Source organism: Setaria viridis, chromosome 1 (assembly GCF_005286985.2).
Source record: "Setaria viridis chromosome 1, Setaria_viridis_v4.0, whole genome shotgun sequence".
In the NCBI taxonomy this organism is placed as follows: domain Eukaryota; kingdom Viridiplantae; phylum Streptophyta; class Magnoliopsida; order Poales; family Poaceae; genus Setaria; species Setaria viridis.
The window spans coordinates 35,540,907-35,561,540 of record NC_048263.2 but is presented as its reverse complement, the minus strand read 5'-3'; the positions used below and the strand labels follow the sequence as shown (position 1 = coordinate 35,561,540).

The 20,634-nt window shown below is 42.8% G+C and overlaps 2 protein-coding genes across 2 annotated transcripts; both read left to right on the top strand.

The window, feature by feature from the left end:
- Nucleotides 1-2,284: 2,284 nt before the first annotated feature.
- LOC117835298 (nuclear matrix constituent protein 1a) lies at nucleotides 2,285-8,733 on the top strand. The gene is made up of 9 exons (XM_034714662.2): nucleotides 2,285-2,442; nucleotides 2,727-2,928; nucleotides 3,708-3,917; nucleotides 4,287-4,540; nucleotides 4,641-4,911; nucleotides 5,243-5,326; nucleotides 5,653-7,751; nucleotides 7,837-8,029; nucleotides 8,232-8,733. Exons 2-9 carry the CDS (start codon nucleotides 2,791-2,793, stop codon nucleotides 8,436-8,438), a joined length of 3,456 nt encoding a protein of 1,151 aa, XP_034570553.1. The 5' UTR covers nucleotides 2,285-2,442; nucleotides 2,727-2,790; the 3' UTR covers nucleotides 8,439-8,733.
- Nucleotides 8,734-9,624: 891 nt separating this feature from the next.
- Nucleotides 9,625-17,662, top strand: LOC117835308 (uncharacterized). Its single transcript, XM_034714670.2, has 15 exons — nucleotides 9,625-9,914; nucleotides 10,283-10,441; nucleotides 10,788-10,854; nucleotides 10,960-11,067; nucleotides 11,281-11,365; nucleotides 11,735-11,789; nucleotides 12,114-12,509; nucleotides 13,170-13,229; nucleotides 13,983-14,081; nucleotides 14,165-14,275; nucleotides 14,675-14,746; nucleotides 14,846-14,962; nucleotides 15,570-15,719; nucleotides 16,027-16,127; nucleotides 17,118-17,662. Exons 1-15 carry the CDS (start codon nucleotides 9,804-9,806, stop codon nucleotides 17,443-17,445), a joined length of 2,019 nt encoding a protein of 672 aa, XP_034570561.1. The 5' UTR covers nucleotides 9,625-9,803; the 3' UTR covers nucleotides 17,446-17,662.
- Nucleotides 17,663-20,634: the final 2,972 nt, after the last annotated feature.

Genomic DNA, 20,634 nt, shown 5'->3' with positions numbered 1-20,634 from the left:
TACCGTACTTATGACATCCTTTTTCATGTTACATTGCTGGTAACAACTCTAAATTTTGTTACCCAAAGTCCCAAGAATATCTTTTCACTGCTACAGTAAAAACAACGAAGGGCGGTCCATGTTTCGTCAATTAATGAAAAGGACTTGACAGAGCAGAAACTTTGAAGAAAAGCAGCAGGTGCAAAAACAATTTATAAATAAAAAAAGAGAGAGGTGGGGAGAAAGGGAGGTTTTGTTTGGTTTTGCTTCTCTCTTCCGCCGCAAATTCCTTTGCTTTCTACTACCTGCCATCTGCTTCCACAAATCATATAATGTTCTGTCCTCCAAAAGGAACAGCCGGGATCCGAAGACCGAAGCAGCCATAGCCAAAGATGCCGGAGCCAGGTATGTGTGGCCGACGTCCCCAACACCCTGGCGCCTCGCCGCACCACGCTGGAAAGTTTTGGGGGAAATAAAGGCCCCCGCGCCGCCTCGCCACGCACCTGTCTGTCACAATTAAACTAGCGGCGGCGACGAGATATCGGGCCCGAGCCGATAAGGCGGACACGCCCGCCAACTTTTGGGTGGTCCACGCCTCAGCGACAGCGAGGGCGCGGAGTGACGACGGGTGCATTCAAGTGCCGCCGGCCGGCGCTGCGCCGCAGCGTCACGCAGCGCAGCGAATATTCGAAACCCACCCCCCGGGCAGCTAGCCCCCACCCCACAAGCCCACGGACGCCGCGCGGGTCTGACGGTTCCTGCCCCTACTCGCGCCCAGGGGCCCAGGGGACGGCGCGGCCCTCGCGGCTCGCGATCGTGGAAATCACGCACCCTCCCATTGTGCCGTTGGGCGTTCATGCTTCCCATCCCAGGGAACGTGGCTTGACTGGCGTCCCGTCGAAGCGTCGAAACGCAGCCGATGTTCCTTGGATTCTTTATGTTATATATGTTGCCCATGTTCTGATGAATTGATGATCCGACCAGCTTGTTAAGGAGCTGCGAGTCATGCGAGCATGTCGTGCCAAGTGCCATGCTAGACTTGCTTAATTATGGGGCTGTCTTGATTTGTCTGCATCCTTTTGCCAATCACTAAACTAAGTACGTAATCTTGCATTATTTTTTACTTGGAGTGGTTGGAATTATAATTGTACCAAGAATGCGACGATGCTGTAGGGGTCGTTTTCATCGCTAGCCAAACCGTTGGTTTTATATGAGACGATGCAGGATCAATATAAAGATCAAAGTATATATCACTTGAAATAAAAAGCAATTAGTGGCATGCACGTACTTGTCAAGGGCACAATTGTACATGCGTTTGGATATGTACATTTTAATATTTTTTTGAACAAATATTATCAGTCAATGCCATTAGTTTATATGACGCAACAGGGTATGCTTATTTGACGAACATCTCCCATCTTGAAACACGACCCAAACTTAAAAATGTAATACTTTTCCAACGAGAAAATGTGGAATAGCAATTTCTCTACCAAAACAACTTTGTCTAACACTACTGAAAACTAAATCTTGAGATATGACGCAGACATTCGAAATTAAGAAAACACAAATTATCTCCTCGTACTAATAACCTCGAACACATATTTAAGGATATTTAGGACTAATCTAACAGGTGTATCCTTACAGGCTTATAGCAATCACATATTTAAGGATATTTAGGACTAATCTAACAGGTGTATCCTTACAGGCTTATAGCAATCTTTTTATCAAGCACCCCTGTTCAAAGACTCTCTCTTCAAAGGCTCCTGTCCAAATTTTCTCCCAAAATGGTTTTGATCAAGTTCATCAATCTTTTGAAAAAATTGGTCAACTTCTCTGGTCTCAACGTATGTACGATCAAAGGTTCGTTTAGACCTTGCAACCTTGTTCTCGTTGCTTTAGAAATCAAGCTACTCAAAATTGCTCCGTTTTACATGAAATTCAAATTGCTGCGTTTTTTTGGCTCTACCAGTACGCCGCTTTAAGCATGAAGAAACAATTAAACACGGAACAAACTGCACAATACTTTCCAAACCTAGGTTGTCCAATGTCAGGCTGACAGGCAGTTTGCATCCACTCACATCGATGTCCCCGTTAACCCTCAAATAATAGTCCAATGAGAGGACCCCGAGTCGGATTCAAATGATCACGTCATCGAAAACCCAAAATCTTTGGGGGTTAACGTGGTCATTTGCCGCACCGCACGCTCCCTCAGCGAGCACCGCTTTTTAGCCAGCCGCCAGGAAATTTACCACACTACCCCTCCGCCCCCCTCTTCCTCTCCCCTCCTCTCCCTACTGCCGCTCCCTTTCCCAAATCTGGCCGCACGACGCACCAGCCAGCCACCACCCACCAACCGAACCCTCCCCAACCCGACCCGAGCGCCAGGTCCCGTACACCCCGCGCGCTCGCCCCCCTCGCCTCTGCGCCGCGTCCGGCCGCCGGGAGCGGGCCGGGCACCTCCCGGTGAGCGCCCTCCCCGCAGATCCGTTCGGTTTTTTTTTCTCAGCTTGGTTCTTGGGGGTCTTGGGATTTCGAGGGTTTCTGCCCCCGGGGGTTCAAAAGTTACAGCTTGGTAGGCGGCTTCTTGTTTCTTGGTAATGCGGGGGTTTCTTGTTGCCCCGATGGCAGATTTGTTCGGTTTTCTTGATAATTAGGGTTTCTTGGCTTGGCTTTCATGATAATTAGGGTTTTGGTGGAGGGAGCCTGGTTTGGTAACCTGTGTGTTTTCTTGGCTTGCGGAGTTGCAGGGAGGGAGAGGCGCTTTGGTTCTTGGATGAGCTGTGAAGGGACCGGGGGCAACAGGAAGGCGTGATGTTTACTCCGCAGGGCAAAGGATGGACCGGGTGGTCGACACCGACTCCAGCGAACCAGCGGAGTGGTGGTGGTGCTCCGGCCGCGTCGGCGCCTCTTGGAAAGGGGAAAGGAAGGGTCACCGAGCTTGAGCACGAGGTTTTTTCCAATCTTTGCCTAAGTCCAGTCGATGTAGCCTCTGAATCTGAATTGACCATGTTTCTCTGCTCATCTTTGTTTCGAAATGATTTGGAACTTGGACTCTGAAGTATGTTGAACTGTTGTATCACTGACTATTTCTGTAGAATGTATTCAGTCCGTAAAGGTAAATACACTTTAAATTTGTAGACTTCCAATTGGTCACTTTAAACCCAGGTGCTTTTTAAAAGTATGTTATGGTATCAAATTTTATTAGCATGAAAAAAACTTAGTTACAAAACTATTGTAGCATTGCGTTTGATGGAGTGAGGGGTTTACTATGCACCACTTCTGGAAATAAGCTGAATTTCAGATGGCCCAGTGAACAAATAATTGTGAAATAAGCAGTACTTCCAGGGCTATAGGACTTTCCTAGACCTGTAAAATCTTTTTCCATGTTGGTTTCAGTGATTTGAAAATATAATTACATTGTGTTTTCGATTGCGGAAAGAACTGTAACAAATTATTGCTTAAAAGAAGGTATGCCAATGCCTATGCAAAATGCCTTGCATGATTGCCTTTTATCCCATGCTTCACTCATGCAGTTTTGATTTTGCATCCAATTTCTTATTTCCTTGTTGAAGGTTATTTGCTACCAGGCATTTTTGTGTGATTGCATTTTATCCCATGCTACATTCATGCAATTTTTATCTTGCAGGCATCTTTAAACCTCCAATTCATTGGCTTTTGGTATTATTGTAATGTTTATTCACTTCTGCGCTTTCATTCGCAATCTGCAGTTACATGAATATCAGTACAATATGGGGCTGCTCTTGCTTGAGAAGAAAGAATGGGCAGAAAAACTCGAGGAAATCAGTCAAAGGCTGAAACAAAAAGAGGAGATATTGAAGCGGGAACAAGCTGCGCACTTGAATGCTATATCAGAATATGAAAGACGGGAGGAGAGCATGCGAAAAGCATTGGGTGTTGAGAAACAATGTGTAATTGATGTAAGTTGGTTTACCTAGGAATTCCTTATTCTTGCAGTTCGACCAACACTTCTGATCTGGAAATGCCATTAGTAATAGAGCACAAAATTATGTCCATACTCTTCTGTGTAAAAATGAACGGAATAGGAAGAAAACCATATCCATACCCTTCCACGACCTGTTAATTTTGAAGGTGGCTTTAATAGCCAGAATGATTCCGTATAGTAATTGATAGGCAACACTTTCCCACCTAGTAGTAATTCTGTCCCGGGTCCAGCACGTTTGCCTTTCCACTCTTTTAGTTGTATAGTTAGATGGGTACATTTTTCCTCAACAGCCTTTTGATTTTATCTGAAATATTTCCTTACTGCTGTTTTTTTAATGCGGCAGCTGGAAAAAGCGTTGCGTGAAATACGTGCAGAGATAGCTGAGGTCAAATTTACGTCTGAGAAAAAGATAACGGACGCTCAGTCTCTTGAGGCTAGTTTGGAGGAAAAATCCTTGGAGATTGAGGGAAAACTTCATGCTGCAGATGCTAAACTTGCAGAGGCAAACCGTAAGAAGGCACAAGTTGACCGGGACTTGGAAGAGGTTGAAGCTCGTCAACGTAGATTAGAGAAGGAGAAATTGTATTTTGAGACTGAGTATGTCAGTTTTGCTATTTTATTGTTTCTATCTATGCTTGATTGTGCTGCACATGTGGTTAACTGGCTATATTGTGTTTCATTGTTTTCCCATGTTTAGGCGGAAGGCACGAGAAAAACAACTTAAGGAGCAGGAGGAATCACTGCAGGAATGGGAGAAAAAGCTGAAGGAAAGTCAGAACAGACTTGTTGATTTGCAGAGGTCTATAAATGATCGAGAGGAGAGAGCTAACAAGAATGACCAGCTTTTCAAGATCAAACATGATGAATTGGAGGAAGCAAGAAAGTCAGTGGAGGCAACTAAACTTACTCTAAAAGCTAAAGAGAATGATATTAACAAAAAACTAAATGAATTACATTCAAAGGAAAAGGTAACTATCCGATTTGTGACTGCCTTTTTTTAGGTTTTTTGGTGATCTTGCCCCTACTTTGAAGTGCAATTGTGTTTTTACCCTCGTTTTTTTAACTTTGCAATTTTGCCCTTGGTCTTTGCGTATTTGCCCCTGTTCTAACTGTTGACTAAGGGCAAAATCGCATTAACTTGTAAATAGTTAGAGGGTAAAATCACAAAGTTGAAAAAATGTGGGCAAAATCGCAATTACACTTCAAAGCAGGGCCAAGAACACAAATGCCTCCTTTTATCTGGTATTGATGTTTAACAGTTCAAAAGAATTATGTTTGCTCATTTGATTTGTTTTGCAGGATGCTGACTCAAAGCGCAAGGAGCTGGAAGAACGAGAAAAGAAACTGATTGAGAGAGAGGAGAAGGCTAGTATTAGGGAAAAAGTAAGTGCAACTGAGAATAATCTTGTTTGCCTCATTTTGCTATGGAAACCTTTGATGCCATTCTTTGACACCAGTCTTGATCATGTACCCTTTGCACCTTATGTCCTGTGGAATTTCTGTTATCTTTTGTTCTTTAGTTGTAGCTTGTTCCTGTATTACCAATTTACCATTTACTATATTCTTTATGCCATTTCTTCTGCTATTGTAGCATGCCACATTTTCTGTGAACGTTTATTGTCTCTAAGCATCAATCATTTTGGGCGCACCATGTTGTTCTGTATGTTTTCTTCTTCAATAGACTGACCTTGCCCTCCATTGTTCTTCAGGAGGGGCTTCAGAAGCTTCTTGAGGATCATCAGGTCGAGCTTAAATCCAAAAGACGGGATTTTGAATTAGAACTAGAGAGCGAGAGGAAATCCTTTGATGAAAAGATGACACAGAAGCAAGCGGATTTAGTGAAAAGGGAGAAAGATGTCAAATCTTTGGAGTCTAAGCTTTCTAAAACTGAGCAGGCATTGAATGACAAAAAGAAAACAGTGGAAGGTTGGCAGAATGATCTTGATGCCAAATCCAAAGCTCTGAAGAGGTGGGAGGAATCATTGAAAAATGATGAGAAGAGGTTATTGGAAGAAAAGCAGCATATGGATCAGGAAAAACAGCAAGTTGAGGTTTCAAAATCAGAGCTTGAAAGGATCAAATCCAGACTTGAAGCTGAAAAGGAAAGAATATTAGAAGCGCAGAATAATCTGAAACTCACAGAGGAAGAGAGGCAGGAGCATAGCGTGCTGACAGAAAGACTTAAGAAGGAGATTGAGGAATACAGAATGCGAAACAACTCCCTCTCTGAAGAAATTGAAGATTTGAGGAAGCAGCGGCAGAAGTTCGAAGAAGAGTGGGAACAACTAGATGAAAAAAGGGCTCACCTAGCAGAGGAAGACAAAAAGGTGAAGATTGAGAGGATGAATTTGGAACGGTGGCGTGACAGTGAAGAAAAGAGGTTAAATGATGCAAAGTTTGAAATGGAAGAAAAATACAAGGAACAGCTGGAGAATCTTGAACGCAAGGAAAGGGTTTTGAATGATGATATAAAGCACAAGCAAATGGAGAATGATGAACTTCTGAAGGGAGAACGTGCTGATCTTCAGCGTCAGTTGCAGCTCCATCGGCATGAACTGGAGATGGAGATGGAGCAAAAACAAGCAAGTAAAGAGAAGGAACTGGAAGACAAGGCAAATGAGTTAAACAAGAAAAGGGACTTTGTGGATAATCAACTCAGACATGCAATTGAGTTAAATGAGTCCAAGATTCAGAAGATAATATCAGAGAAAAAGCTGCTGGAGGCGGAAAGAAAAATTCTACTTGAGGAAAGGCAGAAACTGGAAACTGATCAGGCAGATATTAAAAGGGACATTGATAGTCTTCACGGGCTGAGCCAGAGTTTGAAAGTACGCCGAGAAGCATATAACAGGGACATGAAAAACCTCATTGATTTATTTGAAAAGTACAAGGTGTGCAAAAACTGTGGTATTACTCTCTTTGAGGGATTAGATTCCCTGGCGCTAAAAGACAGCGCTGAAATTGAGCACCCCAGTTTGGCTGTTGAGAGAGATCATCGTTCCTTGAATGCTGACACATCAGCTCCAGATACAGGAACACTTGTTAATTCAGGTGGCCGCTTGTCTTTGTTACAAAAGTGTTCGAGGCTGTTCAAGTTCTCTCCTATAAAAAAGGGTGAGCAGCCAACAGAGAACATACCTTTTGGTGCAAGACTGGAGGAAGCGTCACAAAGCGATGGAGATTATGAGCCAACTCCTGTCTATGAGATAGCACATGATTCTTTTGGTGCAGAGGATGATCTCCCTTCTGAAAGTGGAGCAAGGGACAATGATGAGTCCGAAAGGCATGACCCAGCTGATGATGTCCAGATGGAGTCTTCAGTTGGTGTAGCAGATAATAGTATTGATATTCTTGGAGCTCAATCGTTTGATGGTACTAACGATAAAGCAGTTGATGCAACTATTGCCTCTACTGATCAAAATGGGAAGGACCCTGCAGCTCCTGCTGAAGCAGATTTACAGCCTGAAACATCAAAGCAAGGACGCCGCCAACAAAACAGGAAGGGTAGAGGAAAAGGTGGTGTGAAGAGGACACGATCTGTCCGTGCTGTAGTTGAAGATGCTAAAGCAATTCTTGGCGAGACTTTTGAGGAGAAGAATGATGGCCAGGGAGATCCAGTTGCGGCGGTGGGTGGTACACGTAAGCGGCGTTTTGCTGGAGCTACAATAAGTGAGCAAGATGAAGAAGGCAGCGAAGCCCATTCAGAAAGTGTTTCACTTGGAGGGCAGCGTCGCAAGAGGCGGCAAACTGCTGGAGCAGTCACAGAGACCCCAGGAGAAAAGCGTTACAATTTGAGACGCAGCACAGTGTAAGTATTAATCTCTAGTTCATGTCTACTTGGTTTTTTTTTTCTGTTTCCTGAACCAATACTTTTGCATTGTATTTTTCCAAAGTGCAAACGCCACCGCTGCAACCGCCCAAACTGACAAAAAGAAAGCTGCGAAGACAGGAAGTAAACATATGGTACAGGCTACTGCTGATGATACCGAAGGAACCTCAAAGGCTGATGAGGAACCTGCCCCTGAGAGCAAAAGGGCATCAGAATCTGCAGACTATGGTGCATCCCAGTTGCATGAGTTTTCCCAGGTAATACCCTTGTATTATGTTTGTTCTTGGTACTGCTGACATTTACTGTCACTGGTGTAATCACATGCCTTTTCCTCCCAATCTTTGAATGGCTTTCAACATTTGGATACATTTGCAATTTGTCACACATGTGCCTCTTCGCATGTTAGCACATATATGGGACCAGAGTCTATAGCTAACTGGAGCCTTGTCTTTGTTTTAGGCTGAAATTGGTGATGCCCACGCCCCTGCAGAGGGTACTGGTGAGGAAGACGGTGATGTCGTGGACGGTAAAGATGCATTGCCTGATGTGCCCATGACTCCATCTGGAAGTGAGCTTGGAGCAGAGCAGGATGATGAGGATGACGATGACTCGGAGAGACGAAACCAGTCAATCAGCAAAAAACTATGGTCGTTCTTCACCACATGACGGTTGAGAAGAGGCTGCTGAATAGATTGTTTCTAGCTTTTGTGCTTCAGATTCATGATTTCTCATTCTTGGAACTGTATGGCGTGTGCTTTTGGTGATGATGTACGGCTAGATCTTCCACTCATTTGTGCTTCTCTCCCGTGTAATTGAAATATATTTGTAGTAGACAGTTTGATGGCGCTCACAGAAGTAGCTCATGAGATGTACAATGGCGATGATGACTGTAACCCCAGTAGCTTGGTTTGTAATTGCTGTTCCTTTTCCCAGGTTCGGATTACTTAGTTGACCTTACAAATTGTTGTGCCTTTGCATGTTTGTGTGCTTTTTGAAACACGCTGCAAGTCAGAATGCCAGCAGCTTCAGCCAGTTGCCGAAACGTTTATTCTTTGGTGGAATTGTTGTATGGCTTTTGTGGGTACGTCCGGGAGCTTGAAGTCTTCCGTGTCCGAAACGCTACATGGCTTGAGCTGGTTTGAGAATGAAAAGTGGGGACGTCGGCGTTCCAGAGTCTTTCAGTCGTCACACGTCACACGGCTAAGGAATACCACATGCTTATCTCTCTGTTTTTCCTTCGTAAGTAAGGTATGGGCTATCGTGGAACCAAGGCAAGTAGGGAACAAATTGATTCGTTTCCGCTGGGAATCTGGGATGCACGAGGAATCAAGAAGCATCAGTCAATTTTCCTGCTACATATACGTGTATGAAAAAAAATGTAAGAATAATTATGAGAAATTTTTTTATATGATTGATGATTTGTTAAAGCGTGTGGATTTATAAAGGACGCTGTGAGATTTGCTTATGGTTCTCAATGCGATTTATTTCGTTCTCAATTTTAGTAACTGTGCAATGAAACTATGCACTGAGACTGTCCTATACCCAGATATACATATACGTGTGTGAAAAGGTAATTTCAGGAAGATCATGAAAAAAATGTAAGAACAATTATGAGAAATTTTTTTATATATGATTGATGATTTGCTACTTGTAAAGGACGCTGTGAGATTTGCTTATATGGTCCTCAATACGATTTACGATCCTCTAGCAAATATACTAGGACTACTGTACACGGGATACCCGCGTGTGCCGCGTCTGGTTTTCCCTTTTCACCCCAAAACGTGTGCTGCTACAAGGCAACAAAATATCGTCCTATTTTACTACGAGTAGCAATTAACAGTACTCCCGCACATCAAAGCAACAAAGAGTTCTCAGCCACGCCATCAAAATCCATCGTCGTCGTCATCAGCCTCGAAACATTATTCTAGGCTTCTCAGCGTGCCGTGCCATTGCCCATTGCTTCGGCAGTAAGAAGAGTTGGTGGTTGGTTGGGATTGAGCAAAACCCGAGATCGCACCTCTCCGCGTGGCGATGCGTGGGGGAGACGCGGGAGCAGCAGCAGCGGAGGCAGGGTCGCCCCGCTCGCCGGACCTCTACGACTTCTCCGACGACTCCGACTACGCCGCCGCCTCCCATCACACGGTACTGGCCCCCGTCCAATCCATCCGCCCGCCCCGAACTCCGATAAACTCGACGCTACCGTCGTTCATCTCGCTTGCTCCCGTGCCCGATTTGGGGGCGGCGCGAGTGGATTGCTCGATTAGGTCACTGGTTAAGTTGGGGCCGGGGGAGTTGGATTGCTGTACTCTTACGTGGGGGCAAAGTGCTGTTGTCTGTGATGCTAATCACTGCAGCAGTTGCCCGCTCTCTACGCAGTTATATGGATTGGATTGTATTAGTAGTAGAAAATTTCTAGAAATTTGTTGGTTTCGTGGGGTTGTGCGGGTTGTGGAGATGAATATCCTATGTTTTCCTTTTGGATTGAACTGATGTTTGTTTGGTGATTGAAGGCGATGCGGACGGATTCGGTGGACAGAGGCTCGGATGAGACGGCGAGGATTGATGTGGTTTATGAGAAGGAGCGTGTGACAATCCACCTGACGCAGTATGGCTCCGGCCGGATCAGTGGGAAGCTGCGCCTGTTTCTGCAGCGGGGATCATTATTCCTGGTGAGGCAATCCAGCTCATCTCCCTTTGTCATTATCCTTCATATACATAAATAGTCGGTAATTTATGTCTAAATATGCACTGAGCAAATGGAGTAGTTTGCTAGAACATAGCGTATAAAGCAGTCTCAAACAATCAAGTGGAGTTCATACCATAGTGGACATGTAGTCCCCTCAACCTTCTATGAGGACTGAACCTCAGGCCTTTGAATTTCTTAGGATGGCAAACAACGTTACTAAATGAACCATATGTCGTTTATCTTAGGTTAAACTGAGTTCAGCATTATATGTGCTAATAATTGGCCACATGCTACTCTTTGCTTATGTTTTGATCAAATATTTATGACAGAGCTGGGAGCCAAATGAAGGAGCCGACTCTTTGTCAACCAGTTCAATCGGCGTGGAAATAGAAAAATGTATGCCAGTACAGTTTGTTTGTTATCACTGTTAATCATACTGGCATTTGGCAATTGAAGGACATTGATGATGGCTTACTCTCTCAACTTCCTGCTCCTACGCAGATAGAAACCTGTACACTATCAAGGCCTTGCCCTTAAGTGATGTACGCTTCATCCGTAGGCATACCCCAACATTTCGATTGGACTACATAATAATTGTTCTATCATCAGGTGAGGACGTGAGGTGTTCTAGTTGTTTGTTCATCATATCATTAGTTTGGGACGACTCCTGATTACATTGGTGATGCTGATTTGCTTTCATGCTCTACCTTGTTGACACATAATAGCATTTATGCTTTTTCTATCAAGATAAAATCATTTCATGCTCATGCTGATAGAATACTATAGAAAAATGATCTTTATTTTACTTGCTAACTTTTGCAGGCCTGGCTTATCCTCCGTTCTATTTCTATAATGGTGGAATTCGTGAATTGTTTGCAACATTGAAACAGCATGTCTTCATTATCAGGTTTTCTTTTTTTCAATGGTTCTAAAACTCAATAAAAGTGGTTCATTGTTTCATTTATTATTGTATAAAATAACATTTTGGTTTCATCATATGGAAAATTAATGCTGCTTGCACTAAAATAATTGAGTTTTCTGTATGGGTGAATCATCCATACAATAAGTCAGATAACATATTGGTACCATATGAATCTACATTCAAGGAGATAACTACAAATGTTGAATTAGCAACCTATGTAGGAGGGTTTGTTTAATTGTGAATTTCTAGCGTCGACCAAAATCTTGAATTCATTTTTTTAATAACCTCATAGCATTGTTCCGAAGACTGCCCCCCCTGCATATATGATTCAAATGTTCTCTCTTCTATTTCAAGGTCGGATGATGATCCTAATGTGTTTCTTGTCAACGACTTTCAAGATCCTCTTCAGGTGTGTTATCATATTCTAGTCCTTTCTAGCCAAATAAGCTATTTTCAACTCATATTGGAGTTCGATTCTTCTCAGCTTAAAGAGGTTGTAGTCCTATTTGTGAAATAGTTGTATGGTACCTCCAATAGGAAACTTTTTATTGCCTTCTTTGGCTGCTACAGCTGTTCATCTTTCAAATCTGTTATAGATTTGAATTTCAGTTATTCTATCATCTGTGAATTAGCATAATCTGTCTTCTAAAAAGTTCCCTTTTCTGAACCAACATTTCCAAGTTTGAATCCTGGCCCACCCTTCTCCATTTGTCTATGTGTTGTCACCTTGCAGAAAAGCTTGTCATCCCTGGAGCTTCCAGGAGTAGCCTCTGTGGCAAATGCCATGTCAAGGCAAAATTCACTCAGTTTCACTGGGGCAAATGATGAGTCCAGGCATGGGACTGATGGAAGACATGGGGAAGCTTCTAGCATTTCTCAGTATGGCTCAAAGCAAAAGAACAAATCAAACGACCCAGGTCGTGATCTTTCAATTCAAGTCTTGGAGAAATTCTCATTGGTTACAAAGTTTGCACGTGATACTACATCAAGCCTCTTTCAAAACAATAGTGGTGCCCATGCTTATGGACGCCAACAACATGAATATCTTCTGGATAATGAAGCAAGTGATAAGCAAAAAAATCAGTATATAACACCAGAAAAGGCTTCCATGCCCTCAGCTCCACCGGAGGTAATACATCTTGCATTTAATTTGGTATTGTATCACTAAATGATGACTTTTGGAAGAAGCTGTTTACTGCACACAAGATCAATACCAGATCTTTGAATCTGTTTGGTATTTTATCTAAAACTTGGCATACTCATTGCCAATTAGGATCAAGGATTTAAGGTAGTTTTACTGAGCTGAAGACTTCTGCGTGGTCATCTGATATTTTCTAGTTCATGACCACTATGGTTTGATCTGGAAACTAACCTCTGATCATCTAAGTCATTTTTAGACTTGTAACTTCTGTAAATTAGAGAATCTGCCTTTGGTGGTGGTGGTGGTGGCGGCAGCGGCGGCGGGGTGTGTGTGTGTTGGGTTGGGGGGGGGGGATTAGTGGTTGCCTTGATAACGAGGGTTCGTTTATCACTTCTGCATATTAATGCTATTGTGTACATATTGTTTCCTATAGTCAACTTTTAAATATAAATTATTTAAACAACATTTGCTCACAACTGAGTTGAAATAAAAGGGTTAACAAAAATTGTTAAGTGAAAAACATTAGTCACTTGGTTTTGTCTTCTGACCTTCGATGCTGTTGAAAGCTTTAATTGCTTAGCCTTTCATGATTGCAAATTGCACATTCATCTATTTCGTGTAAAATTAGCTTCCCAACTCTTTTTGCAGCCAGATCCATTACCTCTAGTATGGGGAAAACAAAGAGATCGTCCATTAAGTGCCGAAGAGGTAATGGCCCCTCGATTTCTGATATATCTTTTTTGGTTATTCATTTCAACATATTTATATTTCTTTAAATTCAATTGACTAGCACTAGAAGTCCGTGCTGTAGAGCATGAATTTAGTTATTATTAGATCCATAACTGAGTCCATGTGATACATTACTTATGAGTACTATACAATGTGATGAGTCCAAGATGTGGTTTCTGGTATATGTATGAGAATAAACTATTATGATCCGTAGGAATACCAAGTTTTTGTGACTATACAATGTGATGAGTCCAAGATGTGTTTTCTGGTATATGCATTAGAATAAAGTATTATGATCCGTAGGAATACCAAGTTTTTGTTCAATCTTGATATACCTGTCCCCAGATTCACCTCCAGCTCGGACTCTAGGGATGTACAATTTTATTTTGAACTCCTTACTTGCATTCAAAGTAAATGTTTAGGACAGTGGTATTCTAATGGAACTGTCGCGCGGTAATTTCCAAATCATGCGTTTACTGGCAGAACTATATCTTTGTGTTAAGTACTCAATTCTTTGATATGGATAACACCAGTTTTGAAGATAAAGATAGGTAAGTACATGAACCTAAAGCTTTTCTGGAATTTTGTCCCAGTTCAAAATGTAGGTCTTGTTCTTAGTTTCGTGAAACATAATCACCAGCCATCTAATAATATTCCTTCGCTAACCATGTTTTCAGTACCAGTTTTCCTCTCTGAAATCTTCTGTTGTTTGTTTGAAAAATCTTTGGACAGTGGGCAGCTTTCTTAGATCCCGAAGGTAGAGTTATGGACTCGAAGGCGCTGAGGAAAAAAGTTTTCTATGGGGGAGTCGATCATGTTTTGAGAGAAAAGGTTTACACTTGACATCTGATATGAAATTTTGTAACTAGTGAGCATCGCTTTCTTGAAAAATTATTCTGATATTGGACATATAGGTATGGAAATTCTTGTTGGGGTATCATGAATATGATTCAACATATGCTGAGAGGGAATACCATGCTGCCATGAAACGAGCAGAATATGAAGCCATAAAATCTCAGTGGAAGGTTAGTCTGCCTGAGCGGCCATCTCTTTTGTTATGTAAATTACTGATGCTGGATGGTACGTGTTAACGTGATTTAGTATTTAGCACAGGGTTTCATTTTAAGTCTGGGTGAATTTTGAGAATCTGAAACTTATCATGTGCTTCTGTTTAGGGAGCCTGTGGCCACCTTTATTTTCAGCCTTTTGCACTATTTTATCACCAATTAGGGGTTTCTGGATATATCATGTATGTGAAGTAGAACATGATTCTTCAGAATGAGAGTCTTGTAATTTTGGCAGGTTATTTGTGATAGGGATCTACTGCATTCACTTTTGTCGGAATAATGCTTTCACATTTTTGGGCATACATTACACTTCATTTACACAAGTATATGCATGATTATTCTTGATACCATTTGCAGAGTATCACAGCCACCCAAGCTAAAAGATTCACCAAGTTTAGGGAAAGAAAAGGCCTTATTGACAAAGATGTGGTATAAATAATTTTCCTCTTGTCCTTAGTCTTTACTGACATTCTACTTCATTCTGCACTATTCAGCTTACACTGATGTTTTATTACTTCCTCTATCAAGGTGAGAACAGATAGGTCTGTTCCCTATTATGAAGGAGATGACAATCGGAATGTTGTAGTTCTACGTGATATTCTGTTAACATATTCATTCTACAATTTCGACCTTGGTTACTGCCAAGTAAGTTTTCATCTTGCAGACCGTCCATGTAAAATGATTAGAACTTCCTGCCATTTAAGTGGGAAACACAAAACACTAGGCCCACTAGTTTTCTTCTACTAGTTATGTTAAATCACATTTTGGGGAATGATGCTTGATTAGATGCTTTCATTCTCATGATCTTTACAGACGATGACATCACATACACATGGAATATTAATGCCTTTTAGATTTATTCATTGTTTAGGTACATTCACTTTTGGATATATTGCTGGCTTGCTGCTACTGCTAAGTTGTTAACAGTCCTATGTGTGCTATCCTAGTAGATTTTTTTTCCCTGTACAAGATGTAATCTTCTGGGCATTTACCTTTATATTTCTGTTGTACGGAGTTGCTGACTTCTGCAACAACTTTGTGTCGACGTATTGTTGTTTGGTTTTTGATACTAACCCAGTAAATCTCGTTTCTTGTAATCTCTACAATATGCTGGAGCTGGACTGATCATTTGCGATTCAAAAGTTCAAGTTTAATTTCTTTTACAAAAAATATATTCTTGTTTCCTGAAATGGTGTTCATGATTGTTGATATTTTTTGTCGTCTTCCTGCAATGTTGGTGTTTGTGTTACAGGGAATGAGTGACTTTTTGGCTCCCATTCTTTATGTCATGGAGGATGAGTCTGAATCATTTTGGTGCTTTGCTTCCTTGATGGAACGACTAGGAGCCAATTTTAATCGTGACCAGAATGGCATGCATGCTCAACTACTTGCATTATCCAAGGTATATATAATATATTCATCATGAAAGTGCTGTGGCAGAGATTCCAATAAGGAGCCACTATCATCTAGATAGAAAGATATTGAGCGCTCATATCATGGGGAAACAAACGTACAACTTGGCACACAATTTAGTTTAAAATGCCAAGGAGCTTTATATAATTTGATTAAAGTCGTTAAAATCTTAAACCTTTTCACATGTCCTTGCGTCCAAAATGTCTAGCTTAAGGCATGCAGCAACTACTTTTCTCCATACACTAATTTATTGATGTGCAGTACTAATTTCTTTTATTTTTGTTCTTGTGCCTCAGCTTGTGGAGCTGCTTGATCCTCCATTGCATAACTATTTTAGGCAGAATGACTGCTTGAACTATTTCTTCTGTTTCCGCTGGGTTCTCATACAGTTCAAAAGGTAATATTTTTTTTCTTTTCAAGTTGCAAGTGCTTTGGATATACATGTGAAACATCAGTTTGTATTTCATCTTTAGCATTATGTTTTAGGTTCCTTGTTTTGTGCCTTTGACTCTAGCACACTGATAAATATTTTCTTGCCTGCAAGACAGGTAAAAAATGAGTGTCCTAGAGGCAAGAAAATTTTTAACAGTGTCCTGCAAACAAATTCATGAACAAGTTAATGCCCCCCCCCCCCCCCCCCCCTTCCTCCACACACCCAGAACATGAAAGCAAAGAAAACATCACCTCAGCCACCCATAAGAAACCACATACAAGTTCAGGATTTTAACGACCAAAAACTACCCTGGTCAAACTTGCCACAGACTTCCTAGCCCTTTGGCACCTGCTGTAATCCACAGCTGAGCCTTGCTTCGACTCTAGGGAAGGCACCGTCAAATAAACACACAATCATTACGATGAAGCTATACTGCTTCTAAGAAGTAAGGTCATATTTCACCAAACAGTCCAGCATCATGAGTCTTCATAGTTCACATCACCGGGGTGGGATGATTGTTACACTACCTCACCTGTGCTCCTTGCAGTAAAACTATTTGTTGAGAAGCTCAGTACCTTCCAGTTATTCTCTCTGTCTTACCTGGCAAAGCATTGACCAGTGATCATCAATCATGATGTTAGTACATTTAGATAACTACATTTAGAAAAACCTCAGTTTTTCTGTGCTCATGCAATCAGTCTGAGTTTAGACCTGATCTAACCACTTGGCAGTTTATAAAAGTGGTAGTCTAGTTTTCGTTATTTATTCGGCTAGCACCTTCTATCCTTTTCACAATATGTTCTGTTAACTAAAATGAATTGTACATGAAATCGATTAAATCAGTAAATCCCAAGCAGTTAATTAATTACTTGAATTCATGAAAATGTACCTTAGCTTTCAGTCATCTGGTCTCATTTTTTATTCTAAGATTCTCCTATTTTATATGGGTTGCAGGGAGTTCAGTTTCGACCAGATCATGCTCTTGTGGGAAGTTTTGTGGACCCATTATTTGTCAGAACATTTCCACTTGTACTTGTGTGTAGCAATCTTGAAAAGATACCGTCAGCGTATAATTGGGGAGCAGATGGACTTTGATACCCTCCTCAAGTTCATCAATGAGCTCAGTGGTCAGATCAATCTTGACCGGGCTCTCCAGGATGCTGAGGCATTGTGTACTATTGCAGGAGAAAATGGGGCATCTTGCATTCCACCTGGAACCCCACCTTCAATGCCCATCGAGACCGATGGTGGCCTGTATGTGCAACAAGATGATGTCTTGTGAGATATCACCAATCACCTTAGAAAATAACTGCACAGGACCACCGCATCGGGTTTTTTTTTCCTGTAATGGTTTCGTCGATGTTATAAATGTTACCAGTTGTAATTTTATACCAATGGAAGAATCTTGAAATCTTAGCGTTGTGTGTATATACTCCATTGACCCTCAATAAACCTGTAATTTGACACTTGCTTTCACTTAATGGATACAGATTCTCTAAGGAATCCGGGGTTTTTGCCTCAGATAATTTCTGCGGCCCAACCCTAATTGGTGATGAATAGGCTAGGTTGTTTGGCCAGTACCTGTTGTTCCAGCTTAATTGCTTATGGGCTCCTACTGTGTACCTCAGGCTCTTCCAATTGAGGTGAAGATGATATTATAGTCAGGGGTTTCTGACTGTATCTCGTCTGGAACAAAGTGAAGATTAAAAGATTCGGTACAGAAAGGGTGGAAAGCGCAAAATTCTGGGTGAACTGTCCGGGTATCAGATGCCTGTCTCAATCTTTTTTTTTAAAAAAAATACTCAATCTTCGTCTTGAAGAACAGGAAGGCTAGAAATTTGTATTGAAAGCCTGCCAGTGTTGCCAGCTCTAGTTTTGGAGACGCTGGTTTAGCCTGGGCACCCTGGTGACGTGAGCTTGGATGCCTCCTTCCACCAGCGCCTTGGCAAAATAATTTGGTCGCGAAATGCGGCTTGAAAAGAACATTTGCAATGATGATTGCTATCAGGAGACAATACAATTTGGCGTGCCCGTCTGCGCATTGTGATATCCAAGACTAGTTGTAGGGACATAACAACCGGGAAAGAAAGATCAGTTGTCTTGCAGGGGGGTTGTGATTTAAAATCTTTGGGTTTCAGGACCTTATGATTCGGCTCAATGCCTAAAAGACGACGCACCAAGCTGTCGAAACTTAGCAAAATTTCGCTTCAAACCTAACGCTTTTGCCCCAGCAAAACCCGGAAAGATCACACAGGATTAGGAATTTCCACCGAAACTTGTGAACGACACGAGGCCACGAGCCGAATGCCGCGCATGGTTTGAGGAGCAAAGTGGAATCTTGCGCTGGATCTCTCGGTCTGTGCAGGTGACTACACGGTAGCTGTCCATCGGTCCATCCATGCGCGGCATCAAGCACGACGCCAAGACAAGATTAGATCCCTCGGGCCCACGAAACATTCTCTCTGCTGTGCGCTTCGCTTGTCGTGGTAAATGAGGAGGAAACCGGAAAGCAAAGCAAGCGTCACTCCCTCTCCTGTGCAGCAATCAGCAAGTGCCCTTTTTTACTTTCCTGAAGAATACGGTGGACTTCGTGAGGTTGGTCGCCATGGAAATGATCAGAAAAGCGAGAGCAGGCAGGAACTCCATCCATGGCTGTCTCTTGCTCACGCTCCGATTGGACTTGTGCGTCGCCTTCGCCGGCCGATGGGCGATGGCTATCTACCTCTCCGGCGTCGCCGTCGTCAGAGGAGTTGACGTGCAGAGTTGGTTCGGAGGGTAATGATAATGCTGGAGATGTTGCAAACCTGCAATGAATCCACAATGATGTTCAAAAGATAATGCCTGCTTGCATACATGATCAATTAGTGGCTTCGCTTGTGAGCTTCCACCATGGAAGACAAGACAACTATGCTTTACTAGTTGATTGTATATACTAGTATGCATTATTGACAACTGTGGATAAGAGAGAGAGGGAGAGTGATGCTGCTGCACATTCCAAGGCAGTCCTTAATCCAAGGACTGAGGTGCGCACTCGTGCACAAGCTTGTAGTAGCAACTGAGCTCTACTTTCTGAATACCGACAGTGCCATACTTGAAGGCACAACTTGCACCAGAAAGGTCCCAGTGCTAATCATGCATGCATTCTGAATCCCCAGAGCTTTTTGCTGAAGAGCAGCGTTGCCCAAACGATTCAACCAGTAGATGAGTGAGCATTCGATGGCTGGATACCACTGCAGATTCCAATGAGTTCACTTTACGACATAGTGACAGCTCCAGACACAGTGATTAAGGAAGGGATTATAGTAGAGCACAAAGTGAACGGTGACGACGCAGGCCATGAAATCGAGTGGGGATAACGGAATATTACCTGCTACTGCTTCTTCTTCTTTTTCTCTCTCTTGTGGAATGTGCAGTCAAGATTGGACGGCGAGGTATAATGTCGTTGCATGTGCAGAATTCCACTTCTGAAAAAAGGGAGCTACTACTACTCCAAGTCGTGTGATTATTTAGTGCCTAATTCTAGCACTTGTCTCTTGGTTTCGAGTAGGCCGCGACGCCAGGCCTACCCTGATGTACGCTGATTTGAGGTCTGTCGGCCATGACATTATGCTGTGATGTCATGTCTGTCCGAAGCAGCACAAACTTTTGTGCACATCTGATCATCTCTAACACTAGCCGTTTCATTCTCTGCATCCTTCCAAATTTGACAAAGCCTATGCTGAGTTTTCATTTTGCACGGCTTGAATCTGTAGCCACTTGCGCACATGCTGGATTGTCCGATGGGGAAACTTTGAATGTTTGGTTTAAACTTGAACCAGACCTCGCAACTGAATTCAAATCTCCCCCATCCAAACATCGAAACATGCCTCAAATTCTCATTGAGAAAGGGTACCCATTTCTCAACCCGACAGCCGCGCATGCGTGCGGTTGCCGTCGCTCTCGTCCATCGGCCGGCTCACCTCACCATCCCCCAGCTCATCAGCGTCCCCCCACTTCCATTTCGGCGGGGTGCAACAAGATATGACAGGTGGGACCCACGCCGCCGGGCAAAAACGGAGCAAGCGTGCGAGCGACAGCTTTACGCGCTGCGACGCAATGATGCGTGCGCGGGAATATCTCGGCCGTTGGCGGCTCATTTAAGTAACGATTATCGCTTGGGCTTTAAAGCTTCCCCTTTCTTTCTTTTTCCAGGGCGTAGGGCCTTTCTTTTAGGGCTAACAGTTTAAAGATCCAACTGGTCTCTCCGTGGCCCAACAACCTGGGCAGTCCTCATGACATTCCTTGGGCCATGCCAATCGCCACGCACTCACCTGGCCCACCTGGTCCCTTCTTCCTTCTTTTTTGCCCCGGCCGGCGAAACGCAGCGTAAAGCCGGCAACGGCATGGATGAAAAGAAGAAGAAAAGCGGGAGGAAAAGGGTGGTTCCATTGTTAAGCCCTAATGATGAGGAATAATTGGCAGAATTACTCGG

Coding starts and splice junctions, on each gene's coding strand:
- LOC117835298 (XM_034714662.2), top strand. CDS start 2,791: ATGTTTACTCCGCAGGGCAAAGGATGGACCGGGTGGTCGACACCGACT. Junction 3,918..4,286: donor AGAAACAATGTGTAATTGAT/GTAAGTTGGTTT, acceptor TTAATGCGGCAG/CTGGAAAAAGCGTTGCGTGA. Junction 7,752..7,836: donor AATTTGAGACGCAGCACAGT/GTAAGTATTAAT, acceptor ATTTTTCCAAAG/TGCAAACGCCACCGCTGCAA.
- LOC117835308 (XM_034714670.2), top strand. CDS start 9,804: ATGCGTGGGGGAGACGCGGGAGCAGCAGCAGCGGAGGCAGGGTCGCCC. Junction 10,442..10,787: donor AGCGGGGATCATTATTCCTG/GTGAGGCAATCC, acceptor TATTTATGACAG/AGCTGGGAGCCAAATGAAGG. Junction 15,720..16,026: donor AACTACTTGCATTATCCAAG/GTATATATAATA, acceptor CTTGTGCCTCAG/CTTGTGGAGCTGCTTGATCC.